Source organism: Eucyclogobius newberryi, unplaced genomic scaffold (genome assembly GCF_026437365.1).
Source record: "Eucyclogobius newberryi isolate DKJ021-1_F unplaced genomic scaffold, fEucNew1.0.hap1 SCAF_9, whole genome shotgun sequence".
Lineage (NCBI taxonomy): Eukaryota > Metazoa > Chordata > Actinopteri > Gobiiformes > Gobiidae > Eucyclogobius > Eucyclogobius newberryi.
In genome coordinates, this window is record NW_027316532.1 from 30844658 (window position 1) to 30871532 (window position 26875).

At 40.3% G+C, this 26875-nt stretch overlaps 1 protein-coding gene across 1 annotated transcript in view; it reads right to left on the minus strand.

Annotated features, from left to right (window-relative positions):
- fbn2b (fibrillin 2b) overlaps positions 1–26875 on the minus strand; it is a 51361-nt gene that overhangs the window by 24001 nt on the left and 485 nt on the right. Inside the window, exons 2-8 of the mRNA XM_072439533.1 lie at positions 25368–25654; positions 17420–17502; positions 17213–17314; positions 11341–11436; positions 11164–11259; positions 4509–4706; positions 2469–2594 (exon numbers count right to left, since the gene is read on the minus strand). Of these exons, the coding sequence (XP_072295634.1) occupies positions 2469–2594; positions 4509–4706; positions 11164–11259; positions 11341–11436; positions 17213–17314; positions 17420–17502; positions 25368–25540 (874 nt within the window). The 5' untranslated portion in view covers positions 25541–25654. The remainder of the gene's footprint in view (positions 1–2468; positions 2595–4508; positions 4707–11163; positions 11260–11340; positions 11437–17212; positions 17315–17419; positions 17503–25367; positions 25655–26875) is intronic.

The window sequence follows — 26875 nt, forward strand, 5'->3', positions numbered from 1 at the left end:
CAGAAAGAAGAAAGGCGGGGGCAGGGCAGGACTGTTAAGCTGATCCTGAAGCTAAGAGCAGGTCATAAAACTAGTCGCAACCCATGACCGTTCTTTATCTCCACTGGTTTCAATGTGAATTAACTAAAAGATACTATTTCTCTAAAACGAACCCAAAGGAACTACATTTGCAGATTTGTTTGTCAGATTTCGGTCTCCTGCCGGCGTTTTGGCTTTATAAACAGAGGACTATTCTGCTCTCACTCAGTGTTAGTCACGGATGGAGACTAGATGTCAACAAATGATAGCCATTGAGTTCCTACGAGTCAGAAAGACGAGCTTAAAAACGGCGCCGGCTGATTCAACATAGAGAATACTGCATTGTGTCATGACAAATTCTACATGTACTGTGTATTATTGTAATGTAATTCACCGTTTATACTGGTATAACATGTATTTGTTCTCTCTTTAACGTCTATTCATTAATGTTGAATCTTTTCCTGTCTGTTATTTATAATGTGAATATGCAAAGACAGATATCTCCATGTTTGTTTTCATTTTGATCCACATATGTTATTAAAAAACAGTATAGTTGAAGGGATTTGCTCAAGAATGTAAGGAATAATATTTTTATAGCACTAAAATAGATCTTCTGAAAACACGGCTAAAGATCAAATTGTAAGCCTTCCACATTCTTTTTTTTTAATACAAATGTCTCAAATGAACATTTATTGTGATTGAATCTGACAAATGCAATTGAGCAATGCATAAAGGCAATGATGTGAGTATAAACTTAAACACAGCGATCAGACCCGTGTGTGTTTTGAGTCGTAATATCCTGAGTATGAATCACAAGCTGCTCGTAGTTCACGGTTTCAAGGTCATTTGTCTTGGTGATGGTTAGATGACTCAAAGTGGCTACACATGCTTTCAGTAAATTCTGCTTTATTTCTACAGTTTTACCGAAAAAATGGCACATTCTTGAGACGTTCTCTTTACCGTAAGTCCTGGGGCATTTACCCAAACCACAACTGAAAGTGTTTCCAATGAATACAGTGAATTTGGTGAAGTCATTGTCTGAATTTCCTGTTTTAATGGCTCTAACATAAATCGCTGGTGTCACAGTCAACACTACTATTGAATCTGAGGTAGTTCTATGAGTTATGAGTTTTAATGAGTTATTGTTCCTGTAAAGTAAATATACAGAATTACAAGTGAAATCTGTTACTACATAAAACCTCCTATCAGGAGTACCGGTAACTAAAACCTGTCCCAAAATACCTATTTGGAAATGCTCTCTTTATTGAGCAATAAAGGTTCTCCTTAGTAGAATTTTGGATGTAAAAAACGAATTAATATCTCAGAATTTTAAAGAATCCAGTGAGTACAGTGAGCTGTACTGTACGTCTATTGGCAGTCTTCTCTTGCACAGTGCTGCTCCCTAAAGACCATGAAATCATCGGCTTTGGGCCAAAAGACACAACTTCTGCGTGTGTAACTTTCACACTGTTTGGCCGGGGCATTGTTAAAATTCCAGCACGTCACCACATTATGATGGAGGTCTTCTCTGCTGCACGCGTGGCCTCAGGAGGGTCTTTTTTCTTCTACACGCTTTAAGACATTGTCATATCTTATATGGCCCTCATATGCTTTCCCTTTATTATCCAATAATAAAATGTGGGATCTTAGCTTTTTCTCTGTTGGTTTAATGATCTCAATTTAACTGTGTCATTTTACAACAGTTCTCTGAGCTCTTGGCTGTAAATAGTCAAGATCAAAGATAGAATCAGTAATGATGGAGTTCCTCTGCAGTGTGACTGGTCACTCCCTCAGGGATAGTAAAGTCACCTTGAAGGAGCTCAAAGAAGGGCCACTGCTCCTCCATATCGGGAGGAGTCAGATGAGATCACTCAGTTATTGGTTCTGAATTCCCCTTGAACGCCTCCCAGATGCTCTGGACCTGTCCTGTCAGGAGCCCTGGGAAACACTGGGACACTAGAGGGACAACGTTTTACAGCTGAGCTTGTGTTTGTCTGGGCCTCTTTGCCCAGATGCTTCCTCTGGGCACAGATAAGTGATATAAGATGGATGAGTGAATCTAATCTAATTCAACAGTACAGTACAAAAGGCAAGGCAAGAGCTGACTAAATTAATTTAGTTATTTCATAGTTTCTGCTATGTAGTAAGCCTTGTCTTACAACGGTTTTGATACAATGCCCTGACTAAGACTAGTCCAAACCTCACACCTCACTTCTTGTGTAACTGTTAATAATGAAACTAACACTAAAACCAATCAGAAAAACAGAAAAAGGGCATCTGGACATTGTTCTGGACCCGCACACGTCATTTTGATCTTGTAAATACACAAACAGCATTCACTGCTGAAGTTCAAATTCAATTGACTGTGACTTACAGCAAATTGATGTCATTATCCCTAAACCGGACAAATTGCTGCCTCATATAATATTATGTGGCCAGACGTGACTCACCTTCACACTTATGGCTGGTTTCGCTCTGCCGGTGGCCAGCGGGACATTTGCACTCGTACGAGCCCACAGTGTTGATGCAGTTCCCTCCGGCACACAGCCCTGGTACGGCCTGGCACTCGTCCACATCTGTCAACGAGAAAGAGACAAAACATGCAACACAGGTCACAACATTCTTTGAATCTTCATTTTGCTCTGACTAGAAGAAAACTGACCAATGGCTTCTAATCTGTTGCCACATCTAGAAAAAGGTTCAGGAAATGACTATGTTAGTCACAATCTAAATGACCAAAACTGCTTCTGAGTCACAGTCTTCTGTATTCACCTTATTCCAGAAGCCCGCTTGGGCCATATAACGGAATCCGTCTTCTGGTTGTATTAGTTAACATAGGGCTGCCGTCCTCCAGAGAAAATAAATTCTACACAAACTAAAAAGTCCTTTTCTGTTTATTGTTGACTTGTTGCACAAGAACATTAAATATTTTACACAAGAAATCTACTTTATAGCACATTTTAGCGGCGAGACTTTCATTCTACACTTAAGTGAATAGAGTTCCATAAGTGCGATTAAAACTGAAGTGCTGATCTGTGGCAAAAAGAGGGAGAAGTGGGCGGGGCGGAATAAGGTCAATAGGAAGACAGTGAAAATCTGGAAATCCTGGTTACTGTAAATTTCAGATTGTAAATTTTATTACACTCCAATGTCTGTTTCAGGAATGACAGTTCAGTCCAAAGTGAAAGTCACATTAAACTCTCTATGTCAAAGGTTAGTGGTGAAAATAAGCAGAGAGCGAGGAGCGCGGTGCAGCCGGCTTCCTGATGTGAGGCCTGGACAGCAATCCTCTACATTTGGATTCATGGTCATGTGTGCTTTGTACTGCTGCCAATGAGACACTGCTTGAGGCTCTCCAGCTCTGAGATAGATTTAGTGTGAGAGAGAAAAAGACGAGCCCCGGAAAAACTATGTCTTAAAGTTAGGAAAGGAGTGAAAGAGCAATTCTACTTTTCTCAACAGTGAAATGTGACAGAAAAACTTCTAGAAAACATCTCAAATCAAAAAGTATAATGACAAATAATAAGATAATTCAATTAGACATCAACATATGTAACTGTTAATGGTCAAATATATAACCTAATAATTGTAAAGTAACTACTTGGACAACATAAAGCAAAAGGTATTGTATTTTTATAGATTTAGTTAATTTGGGGAAAAAATGTAGTTCAGTGGTAAATGATCTGTCACTTGAGCCATAAAATCTAACCAGAGCATGTAAATAATATACATTATTATGATTTTAAAAGGGTTATCAAATATCTGATTTTGATTAAATTACAACCTTGTATTAATAGTTTACCCTTATTTCCCACATAGCCCTAAATATGAATAATGTCATCTGCGTGTTATATCAACCATCTCAAACAGGGGGATATTAAAGATAGTAAAGTAGATTTCATTTACATTTTTAGTCTTGCCATTGTCATCTAACGCAGTGTTTCTCAACTGGGGGTAAGGAAAATGTGAACAGCATTTCAACACAATATCGATATCTCAATACCGATATTCAGATATACTATATTTTAATGCATCCGGAATGAGCTAAAATTTTTCTGTAAATGTCTCAAGTATCGCACAAAACATTAGTGAACCATAAAATGAAACACAAAAGCGCAAAAGGTTGAGGTCATTTTTAGTCATTTTACTCGCAACAATTGATAACAAACTATTAAATCACCATTACCAGAATCAAGATCACCATCATTTTCTTCAAAAAACAGCCAACACAACCACTTACTGAGACGAAGAGACCACATAGACTGCTGTTGTGCTTACGATTACTGCTAAGAGAACAAGCGACTGCACCCTGTGTCCTCATACAAGCGTGCCCAGTGCTGTCAGTACAAGTTGGAGGATGTTGTGGTCGTAGCTGCAGCTGACACGATGACGGCTAAAGTAATACTTGTGATCGTGTGTGGCTCTCTCAGAACGTGCTGCGGTGGTGTCGCGGTGGTGTTTGGAGGTGTAGTTGGTGTCGTGGCGCTGACCTTGACACGCTCCAGTGCGAATGTTGGGGATGAAGCCTCTCCTGCACGGGTGTGGCTGGGCGGGACACTGCTCGCACGGATGGCCCCAGGCACGGCCGATGGTGGCACAGCACAGCGTTTTGGTGCACACGATGCCACTGAGCTGCCCCTGACACATCTGATTGTTGACCTGAGTGAAGCAGGGGCCCGTCCTGTAGTCTGCAGCAACAAAATAAGCCAAAGGTTAGACATTGTTTATTTGCTGACATTGTTTTTATCGTCTTTTGTCTTTGTTTGCAATGAAGATAATCTGATTCGGTTTGGAAACTTGGTTGGTTAATCGATCATTTTCAGGTCTTAATATACGTAATACAATGAAATAAATACAAATTGTGACCAGTTTAATTCAATAAATAGTCTCAAAAATACATTAAAAGGTAAATAACTTTTTATCTGGCTGTTTTTGTCACATTAATTTTATTTTTATCATTCAGAAAGTTTGATGTTGCAAAGAAAGATGTATTTGTTGTTTGTTGTTTCGCAGTAATCGTGGTATTTTTCCACAATAATCGCAACTCTAAAATGTTATATAGTGACATCCCTATTTGTGACTGATAAACGTTCCACATCCCTTATGCTTTATTATTAATTTAAATTCCAATAATCCAATATGGCCAGTAGTTTTACTCGGATGAAACAAAGAACAGAACAATAAAACGCAAACGAGTACGGATGTGGAAGAAAACTGGCAGAGAAACGCAATGATTTAGTACAATGAGTAATGACTCATTGTACTTTTAAACACATCACTTTAATTATATCAACTGCAGGTCCAAAACCAGGAAATAAAGAACAGCGTTTACAAGCAGATACTTTTTTACAAGGAAAGCATCTGTGAGGAGACGAGGCGCTGGTAGCACGACTAAATTGGCACATTATGCTTTTCGGTTTGGTTTTGAAGTGCAGGTCCTTTATGAATACATCTGAGACAATTAAAGCAATTGAAGTCTTAGCGGTAGTTCTCGAGGCACGTTGAGTCGGCACTAACTCTTTAACTCCCCTCCAAAGCCATTGCAGAAACAAAAGAACGTAATTGCATGATGGCGCTGCCAGTGCGGCGCTTGTGTTTGATGGTAAATAATCATGTTACACACACTTGAGCAATCGCACACAATGATTTCACTCCGAAATCATTTGGATGTTCCTACTTTTAAACACATCGGGCTCAAAAGTGGTGGAAGTCTTATTTTACAACCCCAGTCCCAATATAGTCCTCAATAAAAAGTCTATAATATTTTGTTTCCTTGAGACAAATTCATAGTCGACGTGTTCCTATAATGGGGAGTAGGGAGTTGTTTCTAGTTGTTCATATGAGTTTCTTTCTTGAGCAGTGTAAAATTGTTTGGTAGGATTTAAAAGAAGGTCAACGTGAGCATGAAAAACATGGCTGGTTTTGCGCCTGCTCATCTGCCTTTGCTTCTTTCTGCCCACTAAATGACCCCCAGGTGTTGATCTCATATCCGTATGGAGTCTGGTTGGCAGAGACACAGAGCGCGGAGCTGGATCAGAAAGATGAGAAAAAGGATTGTGGTAAAACAGTCTGCCAGTCGTCCAAGCACCTGCACGTAAAAGTGAAAGGATACTGCGTGACAAAATATAGATTTAACACACCGAATTCTCAAGATAATAGCACATTATTGAGAAACAAAACCTTGATTTCCCACAGATCAAGCCTTTCACTGGCCCTTAGTGGCTGAGTTTATTATCTTTGGCTTTGTCCTACAACCACACACATTCTCAAGTTATTTGCATTTGCTCACAGAACCATATTGCAGTTACCATAGATTGAAGGAAATCTAAAATAACAAATAATGTGCCCTAATATCTGACCACTAGAGCCTGTGGAAAAGCAGCTCATACTCAATGTCTCAACAGCACATGTAGGGGTTATTATTACACAGAAGCCACGCGGTGCACATTAAAACATACATACAATAAACAGTGGATAGTACAGATTTAAAAACAAAAATCAAATAAAAAACGTTGCATCGGCCAAACTAAAGTCTGAATGATGTGTGTTTTTAGAGCCACACAAACGGAGGTCCTCTGCAGGCCTTGTGTGTGTAAGTCTGTAAATCTATGGGCCATGTGAGATCGGGGACACAGACCGACAGGGACAGGAGGACTGTTCAACATCCTGCTGACCGCATTCGGAAACAATTTGGACCAATTAGTGTCCAAATTGGCCAACAGATCAAAGGAATCCTCTTTCCGCTCTTCATCCAAAAAACTACTGAGACAAGAACCGAAACAAACTCATTTGAACAGGTAACAATACTGATGAAACGACGCACAAATATCTAAATTTGTCCTTTACTGAGTTTTGCAATGATCTTGTTTATCAGAACTAGTATAAGACCACACAGTGAAGTACTACAGGGATTTTATTTTGTTCTAAGTTTATCAAAATGATATGTAAACAGCTGAATCATCTCCTTTCTTTCTGATCATGATCCCTCTGATTACGCACATAATTTAAAGGCAGAATATGTAACATTCTGGAGGTGGAAAGTCACCTACATAAGTCCACGGAAATAGACGGTGAGAACCATAATTCAGAACATTCTTCAGGGAGATGGATCAGTTTAATGCCTCACAGTGGAACTAAAGAAACAGCATTTATTGCCATATAAGATAAGATAAGATAAGATGAGATAAGATAAGATATTCCTTTATTGTCCTCACATGGGGAAATTTCATTGATGCAACGCAGGTAGATACAGAGGTAGATACAGAAGAAAAGAACAGATCACTTAAAGGAAGTTTGAAAAACACTCTCAGTAGAAGATCTCCTATAAACAAAAACTCCCATAGACAAAACCTCCCATTACCCAACAAGGGATGGAGGGGAAAAATAATAAAGATAAAAATAAATAAATACTTTTCAAGGACAAAGGTTTTTCAAATGTAGATTTTAGTGCAATTAAAAAAAAACAAAGCAAATAATATATATTTTTTGGTTAAAAGTTACTCATTGTGCCATTAATTCATCTTTAAGTTCCTTAAAACAGATAATAATCAGATTTTGGTCTATTGGCATGTACACATTGTATTGTACAAACACCTTTATAAAAATAATCAATTATTAATATCAAAATCAAGTCTGAATTCTTAATATCATGACAACACTGGTTCATTCACAAACACTGACATGTCCATATTTTTCATGCTTTTTTACGCAGTGTGTTCCAGGAATAGTCTCATGACCTTTGCCCCAGACCAGTTTACATCACATTAAACACACAGACCCTTTTATTGGGAACAGCCCTTTTCACATATTATGTTTTTGCAGCTTGGCCAGTCCCATAAACTGCTTAAACATCATCAAAGCTGGTTAAGCCTTCTCCTGTCATGAAGTCACTTTGAAGAAGATGGAATGTGGTGGAGTTCATGATGAAAATGCCTAAATCTCGTTGGAATGGGAAGATTTTTAAGTGGAATTGTCAACATTCCATTAGTGTTTTATTGCTTCGGTCACACTTGCTCATACAGTATAAGTCGGGGTTTGTAAGATGAGTCCGAACCCACGAAAATCTCTCCAAAGAATACATAAATAACCACACCAGTATTTTACGACGTGCGAAAGGGAGAGCTGCAAGATATGGGCTGTGAAATATGAGTTGATTACATGAAGATGAAACCATTATCATTTATATGGCTTTTCACTGACAAAAAGTAACATAAACAGGGGAAATTATTGCCGTCTGTGGCTTTCTTCAGCTTTTACATTTCCCTGTTGGTCGCCAGTGAAGCAATAGCCAAATATAACTGGATTTGTGGCCTGGTCACGTCACATGGTTGGACTCGTGCTTTGCTTGTTTGTGCGTTCTTTGTTGGGTTTGCGCTGATCTAAATAAATAATTCAAACGTGTGGGCCCTCTCTGTTAGAAAGCATGTGTACGTGTGGGAAGTTTATCGCTGCCAAGCAAAGCAAACCCTGTCAGTCTTATCGAAACCATTATCAAGAGCCTTGAAATATCCTTTTTCCTCTTTCCTCGATGGGCTTGTGTCCTTTTGTTTACACCAAAGAGTAAAGTGGCTAAAAACACACAAAGACTATGGGAGAATGGCGAGATAAGGCCGTTGCAATATCACAAAATCTCCCATTAACAGTCGGGTTGAACGTGAGCATACAAACCTGGCATTTTTTAAATAACTTTCAGCACAATGTCTGCAAACTCTCTGTCACTACTTTTCCCATTTCATTGTTTTGGAAAGGTTATCTTGACTTGTGCAGCTCTTTGGTCCTGGGAAACGTCCACTTCTAAGCAACAGAACAATAATGTGCACTAAACCAGACACAGAGTACAAGTAAGTGGGCTCCAGGCTCCGTCAACAAGCCCTGCACTCAAGGGACGCGCTTTGTAGTGTTGTTTTAAACGTGCCACAAATCATGGCATTTCTAATCAGATCAAAGCCAACTTGTTCCACATTTTCACAAAAGTCACATTTCAAATCGCAGCAGCTACAGTTGTTGTTTAGTCAGGAAAATAGTGCCGGTTATTAATGCAGGCTCCTAATCCGGGACATGAATTGTGACGTTACTAATTACGCCTCATATGGAAGTTTCATTTGGCGCTTGTAGCAAAAGGGTGCATTGTGTTAGCAAAGCCTTTCCAGACGAGGATTAAAACGTGTGGCTTTGCGCAGTTCAATGTAGGTCTCGCAAACCAGTGGAACATATGGAAAACACACGTACAGCCTGAGAAAATCCCAGCATACATTAAGATTTAATTGATGGGTTTTCTGTGCGTCAAATATAGCTTTAGATGGATTACACGTCAAGCCAAAGTCACAGGGGCCAGATTTGTCATGTTGCGAGTTTTGTCTAGCCTACAAAAAACATACTGCTTGTTAAAATGAATAGAATCAGCCAGGTTTTTTCACATCGTTGCCCTTTCCAGACACAAACCAACCCTTTTTTACCCAGGCTTGGTAGATACAACTACAACTTTGACTGTGAACAGAACTCTTGACCTCCACACGCAGAATGTGTATTGTTTCTTCTGTAAACTCTTGACATTTTCTAGCATAATGATGAATATTCATAATTTTATATTCCCCTCAGCTCTACAATACATCTGTCCCGTCTTTCTCCGTTGCCGCTACAATCAATGGGCCACAAATAGCACCACTTCCTTCGCTTTCACAATATCAACATGCCCTTGACGTCAGCTGGCCGTGGGGCAAATCTGTTCCTCTGCTGGTTTTATTTGGTCTGGACTAAACCACAGCTTGCCTTTGGGACTGACCACAGTGGGATAGCAGAGCGCCACAGAACGGCCCAAGCAGCATTTGAACAGGGTAGAGCAAAGACAACACATGTTCAACTACACTGTGAAAGTGCAATGGAGTGAATACAGAGACATTTGCACTTGTAATAGGGCATAGAGATGGAAGAGGCTTGTTGTACACGAAAGGTTAGCTAACAGCAGTGGGACATTTTATAGAACAATAGTACAGAATACTCTTGTTTTCTGTGAACTGGTTTCATACTGCTCATACTGTATATTCTGGGGCCACATACACACCCAGTTTAACTGTAGATGGTGACAGCGTTATGGAAGTATTCCGTGATCCGCCTTCATCAGCACTTTTCTCACCAGATCACATTGTAAATCTATTAACTTAATGGCTTTTCTTACACTAACGCTCAAACCCCAAGTGTTTAGACAAAGTACAAATATTTATTTACTTTTGGTTAGTTTTTGTAGTAATTACAACATGAAATAGGAGTAAGAAGTAGTGCTAAATAGTTGTACTAAGACCATTAATACAACTATTACAAATAATACTTCAACTCAGTCACTTAACTCACTTAATCATAATCTTTGATGGGAGAGTCCTGGCCCAAAGAGGACCAAATTATGCAGATTTTTTAACTTACATTTCCCAATATTATGAGAAAGGATTGTTCACTTTTACTTGAGAAATAATGTATTTGTAGTTACAGTACTTTACTTAACATTCACTGTTAGTACCTCGCTGCCTCACAAATCCCTGCAAATGTAGCGTTTACAATGTTTTCCCATTGTATTTACACAGCTGCAAGTCCTTTTTTAGTTTCAGTCTCCTCAGACCCTCCTCATCAGGAAACGTCCTTCACACTGTCTCTTCTATCAGTGGAGTCCTGTGTGTTTTTTAGAATCGTGTCTTCTCTCCAACAACTCAAACCAAGAAAAACAGCACTACACTGTTCCTAGAGGATGAGTGATGGAGAAGGGGAAGGCGGACATACAGTTACAATAAATTGAGTGTTACAATAAGGGGTTTTCACACTGTGGGAAATAGGCTTGGGGAAAACTGATGATATGTACTTAGAAAGAGTGCAAGAGAGAAAAAGTAGGTGAAATTACAGGCTTGGAATGGCTGTTTCAGAGCAGTTTTTTTAAGACACAAAACAGGAAAAATGTGAGAGGTTTAGGTTAAGAAAAGGTGATGAACTATATTCCCACTTCTGGTACAGATTTAATTTCATCTCATCATATGCAAATCGTTTGGATTAAGGTTGATATAATTAACTGGGACTGACAGTAGTGAACGTAACAAAGATAAAGGCAAATGTGTTGAAAACATTGCATTTGAAGTGGAGACAGAATAGAAGAATGGCTCTCACCTCTCTCGCACTGCGGGCCAGTGAAACCATAGACACAGGCACATCTGCTGGGTCCGATGCAGCGCCCACCGTTCTGGCAGCCGTTCTCACAGACGGCTATAAGAGATGACAACTGAACTTTGAAGTCTTCCGGCACAAGTGAGTCTAGTGAAAAGAGTTCCCGAAAGATGTACTTACGTTGTCCACAGTGGTTCCCGGTGTAGCCCTTCGCACACGCGCAGGAGTCCTCCGCACAGCTGCCTCCGTTCATACAGCGGATGTTACACGACTGAACTGGACAAAACAAGAGAAACTAAATAGTTAATAAGGTTAAAGCAAACTGTTAAAGGCAAAAGGGGTTAAGTATGTTTGTAGCGGTATACACAGCTAACCACTATTCTAGTCAAATAACCCTGCACAACAGACATGTGCTTGTGTTACTCTGTTTTCTACTTTTGGTTTGCAGTTTTCAGAGTTCATTGCAGTTTGTTACGCCAACAAACAGAAGATGAGCCGAAGATGGTGTTTATTGTGATAGTCTTTCCAAAGTTTGACAGTGGGATCAGAGTTGGCAGGCGCCCTAAAGAGCAGCAGGACTGAGGTGGTGTGAATGTGGAACAGGAGCACCTGGACAACAGACTTTGGGGCCAAAGTACGGGGGCCAAACTGACGGCATGGAGCGCAGACTTTAAGAGGAAATGGACTGGGCTTTTTAGCTAAGACATTATTTCTGACCACAAAAGGAGAATGACACATCCATATGAGAAGAGGCACATGAGAGAGAATAAGAGAGAAATCCAGAGCAGTGTTTTTCAACCTTCTTTTGAGTCATGACACGCTTTTTGTGTTGATAAGATTCCGTGGCTCACCATCCACTAAAATATGAAAGAATAACACCAGTTCATATTTGATTGTTCATGCCACTGTGTCTGGTTCTCTGGATTTGGATTTCTCGTACAAAAGGTTCATTCGCTGTAGTTCACTTCAGGCATCTGGGCCTTTTTTTTAAGTAATTAACTAAGCTGCCAAATAAGATGCCAAGCAACTTTCAATCTATCTAATTCTGATATTGTCAGTCATTTAAAAACATTCCCTCATGCTATTGCTCAGCTGACCAGCAGGACTAACACTACAGTGAAGGACAGACAGGCTGTACAGTCACCTGTCAGTCAGCTGGATTATTCATTCTTTTTTCTTCTTTTTTCACCAAATGACTCCTTTCTGTTCAAATAATACCACAAGAATAATTGAGAGGAGATGTCTTGCTGCATTTGAGAGACACATGTTACAAATAAGCTGTGATTGGATCGTCTGATGTGTGTTCTTGTCCCAGACATTCAAAGAGAAAGTAGGAGAGACTGGCACGCAAGACAAGGTAAGGCTATTGAGCTACAGCAGCCTCATGTACTGTATGTATTATCCGAATTTAGTTAAGGCATAAAGTAATGTGATCCAGATTCCAGGTGAGTGAAGCATTAGAGCATTAAGGGTCTTTTCTCTGGTCTTTCAGAGTTATCTCCTTGCGACCTCGCTCCGCTTTGCAGGAGACGTTTTCTTTTTCTCCCCTGCCTTTCATGCTCTGTCATAATCTCAAGTTCAACATTCATTTCCTCTGATATTCTCCATTTTCCTCTGTTCGTGTGTGTGTTTGTGTGTCTTAGTCCCTATGACATTTGCGGCATGCAGGGTTCAGTTGCACAAGGGAAATGACTGAGCCTCTCGGACTTTGTCTAATGAGATTTAGTGTGTGAATATGTGAGTGCACAGTTGCCCAATGTCGTACAATAGTGTTTCATTCATTAAGTTTGTGAAATAATTGTCAAAAAAGAATGCATGGATGACACTTGCCACTGGCTCTGGCCTCCTATAAACAATCAAGAACTTCAACTCTAACATTTCAGCAATAAAACAATATATTCAATGAAAATAATTACAACTTTTTAGCTTTTCATTCTTAATCTCAAACAGAAAATAGAACAAGCCTAAACTGGATGTCAAAATTAATCTGTGACAGTAATAAAACAGAATTCCACAGCAGAAAATGTAATTGTGATCAAATTAACAGAAAAATCCACATAAATTGTAAATAGTTTTATAGAGTATACTGACACTTGCTCGACTAGACACATTTTGATTGTGGTATTGTTAGCTGTTAAAGTTAATAGCTTTTCCCTTTGCTCCATTTGTAACACAAAATACTACGATTCTGCAATGGCCTCTCACATGAGCGATTTGGCAGGAGCCGGAGTCGGTCTCGTAGCAACATGCAGTGATAAATTATATTCTCTAGCAGTCCTCGTTGGCTTTTACTGCACGCTGGCTCTTCTCTGTCTCCTCATTTGCTCCCATGAGACACTCCAGTCTTTCGTTCAGCGTTCAGCCCTTACAGAGCTGGAGAATCTCCTGCTAAACTGTATCCAGTCCTTCATGCCAACGACGCAGCCATGTGAAACATGAAGAACGATTGCATTGAATGATTACATTTATTTTTCTTCATCGTTATCGAGGAACAGGCCGTGCAGAAATGAGTGCAATGAGACAGAGGGCAGCTTGGGTAAACCTGCTTGCAAATTGCTAGATAGGCCAAGGAACATTTGTTGAAAAGCAGAGTTTTGCGAAGTGGTTTAGATAGTTCTTTTGATCACTTCAAGAAATGTTTACTTTGGTAGATTGTGTTTTCAACATTGTGGGTTTGTTGGCCTCTTTGTTTGTCTATTAAGAGCACTCAAATCCTTTCTGCATGCTAAAGGCTGAAAAACAATGCAGGAAAGAGCCAAGAACTTGGATTAGATCAGGAATCTGAGGAGAGTTGGACAATATATCAAAATTTAGATAATGATGTTTTGAAGATGTGCAACATTTGTCATTCATTTACAGACATTTCACACAGTCTGATCATTAAATCTCAACCAACACATTTAAAGACAACTTTGACACATTTCTATTGGACATAATATCGTCGTTATCGGGATACTCCAAATAAATATTGAGATGATTACTTTTGTCACACATAGCACTGTGCAGTATCTGAATATATATTAGTGTTTTCACAATACTAAAACTGGAATAGATTCATATCCTCAATTATTTCAATACTACAATGAATATTTTAGGCAATAACATTTTCAAAAAACACAATAGTGCTTCTTAGTTCTTAGTTCATAAATTTTGTTTTTAAAAAGCAGGTAAGATTTAACCATTGAGATCCAAACCCCTTTTTCAAGACTAAGACCATTGAAACTATGGCATCAAAACTAGATTCTCATTTGATTAAGCAACGATACGGAAAAAAAAACATTTAACCACATTTAACCTTTCCCGAATAGTTTTAAAAAAATTTAAACTATTTAGGAAAGGTTAAATGTGGTTAAATGATTTTTTTTCCGTATCGTTGCTTAATCAAATGAGAATCTAGTTTTGATACTATAGTTTCAGCATCGATTATCTTCTGGATATTGATTTTTTGACAACCTCGTCTTTGCTTCTGGGTCATTCTGTGTGTGTTTGTACCGTCTTGATCGCACGGGCATTTTGTTTACTGGTGATTGCTCAATTTCGGTGGTATGACTTGGAGCAATAAACCCCAAACTGTTATCCAGCAGTCTGTCTTTCTACGTGTTGATAATACTCATTATAGCTTGTTTGGTTTCTATGGTAAATTGTAAATAAACTGAACCAAGCTGAGAAGACAATGACAGCAGCACTAAAGATGCTTATTTAAAGCCTTGAGTCGGTGCCACATGTTTTCTCAGCGGGGAAATCATAGAGGAAGTAATTGTGCATATTTTGGAGATGGAGCAGGAGATGATCTCACTGAATAATACTTTGTTCTTCTCGTGCCATTTCGGTCGCACCAGGTGAGCGAGCGCTGTCCCGTCCTGTGACCCGTGCCTGGAAAGCACATGAGCGAAGAGCGCAGACACGCGGGGAGGGTGAACCTCTTGCTGCCCCACAATGCACCTCTGTTTTCTGTCTGTGTCGCTGGTGAGCCGCTAACATCTGGGTGTTTTTTACGAGAGACTGAGAAACAGGAAGTGGGTCTGATGGAAAATGGTCTTTATGGCACTTTTTTTGTCTGGGATTACACATACGAATAGAGATAAAGTAAGAAGTACTTGAGATGTTATCTGCGGTAGTATTCATATTTCTTTTGCATTGTCAGCAACACTTTAAACTGTTGGAGTGCCCTAGTTTATAATTACTAAAGTCTGTTCTCACCGGTCCCCAGCCACTGCCCAATAGAAGCCTGTCCATTTTACACAGCTGTTTCTGGGCATTAGAGCTCAAATGTTCACGGTAATGATTTTGTAATTATGGTTATGGCAAGACCAGGTTCATAAAGTTGAGCCTATATACTCATGTGCACAGCTGCTCTGCACTGAGTGCTGCGTAACTTTATTAGAAGGGCGACTTACAGCTTCAACCCCTGTCATTGTGTCTGGGAACGCCAGTGTCTCCGGGTCAAATGGGAGCCAAATCAGAAGTCACTTCATATTTTAGTTGAAACGTACAAAATAAAGTTTGAATTTGAGCAATAAAATTGCCAATAACAGATCTATTATTTAGGGCTTCAGGACACAGTGGTGTATAAAGCTAAATTTATTTTCCAAAATATCTCAAGAGAGCGGTTTCCTCCAACTGCACAAAATAGAGTCCAAAATGCAGATTTGAGGAGTTAGCACAAAAGGGATTACACTGAATTATTGATGTGACATGGCTTGGTAATAAATAGTATTTATGGGACAGTAGAAATTTGTATAAAAAGTTTGAAGGAAATAAATAGTGTTTCAGAGTTGTCATTATTGCTGATCACTTTTCAAACAAAGTAGTTTCTTTTAACCAAGCAGGGAGACCTATGAGCTCACGTGGAGGTCAGAATGGGTCAAGTCCTGTGTTTTACTTCTGTGATAGACGTGTATTCAAACAAGGTCAAAGAGCAGTTTGACCTATGACATTTAACAAAGCAGCTTAAAAGTTTATCTGTAAATGTTATCTCAGCGTAGATGCTTGAAAAAGCATGAGCTTAGCACTTTACTGATGCGGCTGGACAGTGAACATCCTGCTTCAGAAGCTCATGTCCAAGAACTTCCTCTCTGCGTTGTCATTGCCTGTTGCTGGAGCAGACTCAGGTTTGCTTTTCTAAAGTCAACGTTTTAACGAACTATTCTGTAAATATTCCAGTGGCATGAGGAAAAGCTCTGGCAGGAGCTCAGACAAACTCTGCACTACTAAATGCTTGAGATTAGGGATGGGACACGATGTCATGCCACAAGATCTCAAGATAAAATTGTCACAAGATATGAATGTGAAAAATTTGACATTTGGCTTGGACACAAAATGGCTTAAGGCTGGAAAGCTTCACCTAGAGAAGCTGAAGTTCCAAAAAGCAGAGCAATGAAAAAATACAAAATCAATAAACAATTGTGAATCAAAAACTTAAAAACGGAAATGCAAACTTCCCTCGAAGCTCAAGGCTTTCAATATTTCCTGCACAGACTGATCTTACCATGAACATACATAAATAACATACATTGCATTAACCCCTGCTTTGCACTAGTTTCACATAAACTCTGCGTCTGGCCTGCTTTAATCCAGACAAACTCTTTGACCTGAATTCTGCACTCTGTACTTGTTACACTGGCTCCACAACTGTTCTTGCTCCCGGGAGAGGAAATGCAGGATCGTTACATATGGACACGAGCCAGGAAATGGATGAGTGGTCTCAAACTGCTGCTGTGCAAAACATTTTTTTAAATGTTTGGTCTGGAGAGTTTAACCAGGTAATGCACCAAGTCAATTACAATGACTGTTATTAGTGATAAAGCCGATACAAGTTGTTGATTAATATTCTCTATGGCCAGGACTACATAGCCAGCATAATGTCCCTTCATCTCATTTTGCAAGGAGAATCAAAAATGGATGTTGATGTTGCTTATTGTCACACTTAAAACTCTTCAGATTTACATGAAGAAGAGCACTCTTAAACCCAAAGCCCTTAACTTTGTCCTTCCTTCCTCCACACTGTGTTTTTCATGGGATTGAACGGATTATCTACGTAAGAGCTACTCACTTCCAGCTCCGGCTCCACAGCTGGGGGAGAGCTGACCGTTGGAGCAGGTACACATGTTTGGTCTGGAGCAGAAGCCATCGCCACATGAATTCCTGCAGATTGCTGAAAGGGAGACAAGAACGCGCACATCAAATCTTGAGCCAAGCCTCCCATTCTCCAAGTCATTATTATCTTCAGTTGTTTGTTATTTGGTGGGATTGTACTTACGGACGATGCACTGGTTCCCTCCGGGCAGAGTCTTCCAGCCGGGACAGCAGTAGGAGTGGAAACGGGAGCCACACACATTGGGTCTATGAGGCAGAATCAGAAATTACAGTTATATATTGAAAATAGGGAGGTTAAGATTATTCACTTAATCAATAATTAATCATGTCACAATATAATTATATAGTTATAGGAACAACTCAATAGACACTGAAAATTAAAGAAAAGGATTGTATGTGTTTGGTCATATATTTTGAGTAATGGTTAAATTATAATGGTTATAGGGGTGGGAAATATTGATATCTCAATATTTTTGGGAGTACATATGATGACATCATTCAGACAATATGTCAATCCAACAGAAATGTGTTCAAACATGTTTATTAGTTGACGTTTAAGAATCAGACAAATATGAGATTAAATTAAAGAAAAATGATCAATTTAAAAGCAGAAACATCCCTTTATACCCTAATTTACAAGCTTACAACATATATTACCAGTATTGCTATTTTCATTTTCATTCAGCTCTTTTCGCAGCGATATACTGAATATATCTTCAAATCATTCATTTTGATAATCTACCCTCTAGGTTTACTGTCACAATAATTGTAAATTTGATCATCTTTGATTCCTTGACAGAGATTTTCATTGGGAACAGGCGAAACCCTCTGAATTTTTGTATAATGAATAATTTTAAGCTAAACATAAAAAATAAACAATTCTTCACATCTCTAAATGAAAGATAATGTAAGCGTAAGTGTTTTATAATCATTTGAGATCCTATTTTCTGTAAAGCATGACCTACAGGCCGTCCCTTGTTCTTTGACCTGGTGTGACAGATGTAAGAGTCATCAATGTTTAAGTTGAACCTGACTGGACCACAGACTGGACCACAGACAGGACCACAGACTGGACCACAGACTGGACCACAGACAGGACCACAGACTGGACCACAGACAGGACCACAGACTGGACCACAGACTGGACCACAGACAGGACCACAGACTGGACCACAGACAGGACCACAGACTGGACTACAGACGGGACCACAGACTGGACCACAGACTGGACCACAGACTGGACCACAGACTGGACCACAGACAGGACCACAGACAGGACCACAGACTGGACTACAGACAGGACCACAGACTGGACCACAGACTGGACCACAGACTGGACCACAGACTGGACCACAGACAGGACCACAGACAGGACCACAGACTGGACCACAGACTGGACCACAGACTGGACCACAGACAGGACCACAGACTGGACCACAGACAGGACCACAGACTGGACCACAGACTGGACCACAGACTGGACCACAGACAGGACCACAGACTGGACCACAGACAGGACCACAGACTGGACTACAGACAGGACCACAGACTGGACCACAGACTGGACCACAGACTGGACCACAGACTGGACCACAGACAGGACCACAGACAGGACCACAGACAGGACCACAGACAGGACCACAGACTGGACCACAGACTGGACCACAGACTGGACCACAGACAGGACCACAGACTGGACCACAGACAGGACCACAGACTGGACTACAGACAGGACCACAGACTGGACCACAGACTGGACCACAGACTGGACCACAGACTGGACCACAGACTGGACCACAGACAGGACCACAGACTGGACCACAGACAGGACCACAGACTGGACTACAGACAGGACCACAGACTGGACCACAGACTGGACCACAGACTGGACCACAGACTGGACCACAGACAGGACCACAGACAGGACCACAGACAGGACCACAGACTGGACCACAGACTGGACCACAGACTGGACCACAGACTGGACTGGACCACATACTGGACCACATACTGGACCACAGACTGGATCACAGACTGGACCACAGACTGGACCACAGACTGGACCACAGACTGGACCACATACTGGATCACATACTGGATCACAGACTGGACCACAGACTGGACCACAGACTGGACCACAGACTGGACCACAGACAGGACCACAGACAGGACCACAGACAGGACCACAGACAGGACCACAGACTGGACCACAGACTGGACCACAGACTGGACCACAGACTGGACCACAGAGCTCTCCTCAGAGGAAATGGCTAAATCACATCAGGAGAAAGATGTCTGCTCTGCCCGCTCATGGCACTGGCACAGCACACTTTATCCTCCATGGATACTTACACACTCAGTTCTAACTTTGTCATCTATAAAATACCCAGCACGCATCACTCTTGGTGTGTGTTATTCCTGAATACAAGCCCATTGCATCACAAGTATAAGGCACAGTGGTGTGTCTTTCAACTTATCAACAATAAAACACAAAACGGTGATTCAGTTTCCTTAATTCATGGCATTTACACTCGTGTTAAATAATCATACAGTTGTTTTCTTGTGCAAACCCTTTAGATGAGGAATCAGACATAAGAAAAAACATCTCTATTATCTCTATCACATCATTATTATTAATATGTGTCAATAAAAAGGGGGTTTTCAGGGAAGTATTGAGAAACTGGACGACCCATAATGATGTGGCAGGGAAATCCAAAACATTTATTTAGATATACTGTAATCCATTAATTACAACATGTGGGGAAACTATTCATTACTTGTCAAACCAAACCAATACTCTAGTCATCTAATAATCACAAATTGATGCCCTTTCTGCCACAAGGCTTTTTATCCGGGCCTGGGACATGCACAAAGAGGGGTCAGGCTGTTCTCCATTGTATATCACCACTACGTCACATCCAGTGTCAAATACAAAAACATGTTTAAAATACTGAAAACAAAGTAACCTCATTGTGAAATTGGTAAATGTTAGGTTTAGTGTTTAGTGCAGCCAGACTCAGATTACAGTTGCTGGAGTAAACAGTCTGCAGCATGATCACAGCACAGGAACATTTGTGAATGAACTTCCTGCTACGCAAATGCTCTGACCCCTCTGTCCTCCTCAGCGGGTCATCTCCATAGTGACCCGGGGTCGTCACCTAGGAGACCACATCTGGGCTTTGACTTTGAAAGACAGGGGAGCACAAAGTAAACCTTAACCACATTCACAGATGGCACAGGAGGGACGACAAGTGGAGAGCAGACGTTTACTCAGGTAGCAGAAGCACATCAAACTACAAGAGGACAGCGGGACAGTGTGAGGGGAGAGGGAGGGAGACAGCGCTGGGAGGGGGAGGAAAAACAGGTTTATGTTGGAGGAAACCGCAGCAGAGTGGAAAACACAGATAGTGCCTTACCACCTCCGAGTAGTGAATGACTTCAGTGTAACACTTTGAAAGGCTTGTGTATGGCATTATTATTATGATATATTATGTTGGAAGACAGCTTTGGCGGGGGTACACTTTAATTAAAGTTCTAAGATGAAAATGTCCAAAAGAAGTATAAATTGCAATACAGTGTATAGAATATATTTAATGTATACTTATATTTAAGTTAAGATCCATTAGTCTGTGCCAATGACATTTTTGCACTTAAAATAGAGGCTAAAGCAGCAACTTTTGCCTCCTAAAATATTTTAGTTTAGTTTTTTCCAAGTAGAAGTGCTTTCCAGCAACTATAAAATAACTAAGGACCTACTGTAGTTTCAATTGCTGGTTGTAAAAAATGACTTTACCAAAGGTTTGCATCAAAATCCTGTGACTGACTAATGAGAGATAAACTGTATGAAACTGACAAGACAAACCAGGCTGATTTAATGCATGAGCAGCACACTTAATGTGTATTGTATGAAGTCTTCATGGTTGGAGACTCAATATATAAAGGATTATGAGGTCGACCCAGAGCTACTTTGCTCTGTTATTCTTCCTCTCCCAGTTTCAGGCTCAAATCACAAAATGAGGCAGAAAAAAGTAATTTAAGCCCCAGGGGTTTTCCTCCACATTTTGTGCCCTACTGTTTCAGGCTAAGTCTAAAGCAGGTTAACTCTTCCACGGCCGAGGTGGCAGCTTTGAAGTCCATGGCTCATTAACTGCTATTAATGTAATACAAGTAACATGGCTGCCACGGCATCAGAGAGAGGGTAAAGAATGTACAGAATATCACCTTTATAAGGGCCAAAGGGACACAACGAAAGCCTCAAGACAATGAGGAGTTAGGGGCCACTTCTATGTGGAAAGACGTAGAATGTGAAATAAGTGAAAACTGTACATTTAGTTGATGAAGATATTTGTTTGTAATTACATTTAATTACTGTGTGGGCAAAAGTGCTTTGAAGCACTATGATCTAACAAGCCTCAGGGCCGAGGCTCAATGCTGGAATCCAGGGTCAGAGTTCAAACCAGGCTTTTACACTGACCAATGAGAAACCACAACAAACACAGTGTTTCCATGACAATGAAACCAGACTGTAAATCCAAGAACTTTAGAGGTAAAGCCACCTAACCTTTGAAATCTGGTCAACCAGCCAGAGACATGAGCATCTAACCCATGGATCTATTAAAATATCTTAATGTCTATGGTATTGCTGGATTAAAGCTGTGGTGAGTCGGCCCCAGTGGCCAGTCCTTTTTTCCAGTGCCTTTTTTCAGATCATTTGCCTTTTTCTGGTTCAAAATCCTTCAGTTTTATTCGGTCACGTGTCACGCTAGTTCCGGGCCAAACAACTACCCATGGGTGTATTACATTAACAACTTTAGCAACTACCAGATGTAGCTAGAAATACATCCATGGCCGCTAGGCGCTAGCGAGCACGCCCCATTGACTTGAATGGACCGCCATCTTACTCCCGGGGGGCTTGATATTACCTAAGTAAGACTGCAATGAGAGGCAAACACAAGTTCCTGTCTGAAAAACTGAAAATACGGGAATCCTTCTGTAAAATATGGATCACATTAGCTCTGTGCATGAGGTGGCAGTTAGCTGTTTATTTTTAAACAACAGTAGAATTAACGTTGGCATTGAGACACAAACACATTCTTTTATGAACACAAGTGTCCTTTGGTGAAGTATTCACCTCTTTGTAAACTCTTCTATATGTTGTCAAAGACATCCACATAAAACTGTTCACTGCCTGATCCAATAGTATTTATTAATTTTAGACCAACTTGGCAAAAACCCTTTAGAAATTAATTAGACAGGACGTACTGACGCTAACTTGACCTAGCAAGCTGAAAAATAAAAGGACCAACTGCCACAGTGTGCCCTGAGCTAATACAGTATATTAGGTATAATTGTATTCAGGTCACAATATAATTGCAAGAACCAAAATTTATAGTCCAAAAAATAGACCTAAATGTAAATTTCGTGAAGCCGGTCACAAACTTGAGGAATAGTAACATGTTAGATCACAGGAATGAAAGAAAATGAAAGATTTCAGTTTGATCATGGTCTCAGTAAAAGTAAAATGTGATATTGTGATATTCCTACTGTCTATACATTTCATCTCCACTATCATTTTGTGGAAATAACAGAAATATGTTTGATGCAAAGCTACAAACGAGGGGCTTACAATGTGGACTAGTTTGCCTTGGTAATAAGAACTAATGAAAAGCAGTGCATTTGTGGAGCACGTGCCAATCAGCTGTCATAGATAATCCTGTCGTAATGACCGAGGCAGAGCTGCACGTGAGTGAACTGTAGCGGACAAATAAACCCCTGAAATGGAATCACAGATGAAACTTGAATCTGGCATTACGTGTCACATTTGCCATATGCTAAAGTAAATGTCCAAAGTTGTGGTGGTATTCACATTAACCTGGACTTATTAGTACAATTTATTGCTCTTGACAACACATGCAGCTTAGTGACTTCCACTAAGCCCACCAGGCAAAAATGAAACAAGCAAGTGACGTAAGCAACAGTGAATGCAACTGACTACCTTTAATCTATAGATGTAATCGTGTTGTGTAAGAGTTGTGACATTTGACATAAACTGGAACTGAGGCAAAGTCTGAGCAAACTGAGCAAAAGTTTCATCCACAAAAGTAAGTAAATGGATGGCTTCCAGTAGATGCTAACAAACTGTTAGCTCTTCATTGTTTATGGTAATAAGTACTTAATCCAGCACATACAAAGTTAATGTTCAGTGTGAGTTCAAGTCAGTGTGGTGTAATGGTCAGATCGCCAGTAGCCAAGACGTCTGAGCTAACTTTTGCCAAGTTTGGCCCCATGAGGTATGAAGTAGCAGCTGAAGAGGGAAAAAAAAGAAAAAAATAGTTGGATTCACAAACAAATCGTCTTATTAAAGCACACATTTTCCAATAAAACATGTCAATTGGTCAGTCTCACACTTTGTTCCATTGCAGACTAATCAGTCAATCACAGAGCCAGGCAGCCTGCCTCAGTCTGATCAGCTACGCCCTAAAGTGGAGTCATGCCAGTGTTTTGTGAGAGCCAATAAATCAGAGTCAGTCGGCATCAGGGGCAGTGCAGCAGAGACAGAGCAGGGGATCTGGAGCGAGAGCCAGCAAATAAACAGAGCACCCCAGCCCAAGGCCAACGTAATGACCATCATTAAACTCACACTCCTACACAGACAATCCAGGCACGCCAAGTCACCGATAGCCCGATAGCAGTTAAACATTTAGATTGGATTTACATGTAAAACAAAGTGTCTGAGGTGGGGGGCCCTTCACTTCAACAACTGCTGATTCAAAGAGTTAGTTATTTGGTTTCCACAGTAGACGTCTAATAAAACCAAAAATATATGACTTAAGCCAAAACTGTTTTTTAAAAAGAGCGCAAGGAAAGACTAAAAGTAAATACAGCCCATTTCACGTTTGCCCACACACAAGTAAAAAGTACACCTCAAATAAAACAATCAAATGAAATCTGTGAAGCATTGCAGCTTGTCAAACAAGTCAAGCTTTGTTACTGATGCTGACTTGGATAATCTCATCACCCAGTTCATTTCTGGCTCACTAATGCTTCCAGGAGTTAACAATGTAATGGAAAAAGTCTGCAGGCCTTTGCAATGCTCATGAGAACAGTTTGATAGAAATAATATGGCATTCTGAAAGCATTAATGTTTCCACAATCTTCTCACTTAGTTTGTGGGACAAACAAAAGTTATTTCAGGGTTTATATTGCGTTAAATCAAAAAATAAAATACTTTTGATGTCCAGATGATGTTCTTTTGTCATTATCATCTTGCCTTACATTATTTCATCGCCTAAAGCACTGAAACAAATGCCCCTTTCTGTACAACCCTCGGGTCCAACGAATACCTCATTTCCTGTGGTTTGGTGCTCACAGAGCCATAAGCTGGGACAGATGGGTGCTTGATTGAAACAACTGATCCTGACTCAAAATTATTGGTTCCATAGAACATCCATTGTTTTTGGAAGAAGTGGAAAAATATACTCTGAAGTACACATGACATACGTCTCCACACCCATGCTGTTAACTTTGGGGTAACAGAAAGTGAAGGGAGGGTGGGCTGCAGCTGGTGAGAGGTGATCCCACTATAGTTCATACTGACTGCATATACCCCCCACTCAAGCAAACAGCACCTAAATACACATTACATACAGTACATGTATGTTCATGAACCACATCTGTCGCCCCAACACCAGTGAGGAGCCTACAACCCTCCAACACTCTCCCAGCTGAACTAATGCACACTGGGGAATTTGGGTCATGTTTTTCACTCATCATTCCCTCGTGAGGTGTTTGCACAGAGTACTGTTTTGCCCCTCTCCCTTTCCCATGTTAAAGCTGACTTACAGTAAAAAGCATTTTTGCAGTAAGCAGAACTTGTGCTGTTTGGAGAAATCAATGTGGTAGAATTTCACAGTTTAATTTGGTAAACGGCTCTGGCCTCGGCCCAGGAGGCACAGCCATGTGAAGAGCACTGCCAGGAAAGCAGAACAAGACACTTTCCCCAGATACAACTGTTTTGTGTTGCTTGTAAACCCAAACACAGTGTTGAATGTCCTTTTATTCAAACAGACTATTCTCTATAGTCTTCCATAAAACAATAGTGGGGATCTTACCCTCTAAGTGTCTCCTGGCCTCTGCGGCGAACCCGCTGCACTTCCCTCTGCTCGGCTGTTCCGGTGAAGCGGCTCGCTTGGTACGCTCCAGTCCCTGTTTCTGACCCCGTCACCTGGACCGCACTGACACACACCCATCCCAGCAGCGCCTGGGCCAGCAGCATGGATGCCATTGGTCAGTCTGCCTTCCCACCCTCTCAGACACCGGGTTTAACTAATAGACCCAGGCCACACAGGGATTCAGACTTGGATCCACACCAAGTCCCTTGGTGCACTCCACAGCCGGGCTAGACAGAACAAAAAGAAGGATTAAAACCACATCAAATACTGATTACAGTAAGCTTCAGATTTTATTCTAATACTGCCCAAATCAAGATCAATCAAGATCCATTGTATTTCAAACTTTGGACATTTCATGATCTGTAATATCCTCAAGATGGTAACTTTGATCAGACAAAATGCATTTGTGAGTAAAACCAACCAGAGCAGACTGGGTTTGGAGTACGGGAAATGTCCTCCAATATCATAAAATATAGGAATAGGAGGTCAAATAAATTAAGACTTTGTTTTAACTTGATCAATGCACTTCATAAATTATAAAACGGTAATATAGTGTTGTCATGATACTAAAATATAAAACTCAATTAAGGATTTTATTCAATTTTGACACTGCAATGATTTAGAAATGCTCTTTTTTAATTCAAGATAGACAAGGTAGACAATTGACATTTTCAACACAAAATAACTCCTTTCTTAATTAACCATTTGGTCTTATGTTGGTTCTGAAAAAGAGATACAAAACAAGATAACTGTTCAGGAAAGACCACACAAAAAATAAAATCTTAAAAAGCAAGAGGTCCAGTTATAATTTAATGATGTCAAAGGGTAAATGAACTTGTAACACGTGAGTCATTGGGCGCAAGAGGGTAATGAATAGTCAACAAAAATGAATTACATATCCAAATAAGAACAATGTAAGCCATGGGAAGGTGTATATGCATTATTATGATATCCACATTCTCAACAGAGCTGGCCCGGCTTAGTCTTACAAGACTGTTAAAGTCTATTATATTGAAAAACACCCAAGTGGGCTGGATACACATGAGGTTTATTTTCTTTGCTCCGTCTCATTATAAAGTCCAGGTTTAGGAGAGCTCTGAGCCTCAAGTGATATATAACCTCAGCAGAGACTTGCAAAAGGGAATGGCCCCTGAGCCGCCTGACTGGAATTTATTTTAAAAGACTTTACATATACATGTTACATCTAGAATTGGCAAAATACGTGTATACAGACTGATAAACTAAGAAATAGTGACTGAATTCATCTTGTATGGTATTGAACTTCACAAACGGGTGAATGAAACAAAGAAACGCTAATGGACCATTTCAAAATAAAAGTCGCATTGCACAGTTTTCTCTCAAACGCAATCAAAGAAATTAAACAAGGTTCGACTGCTTGTATGAGGCAAGAAGATACATTTCTATTTGCAAAAAAAGAAATAAAATAA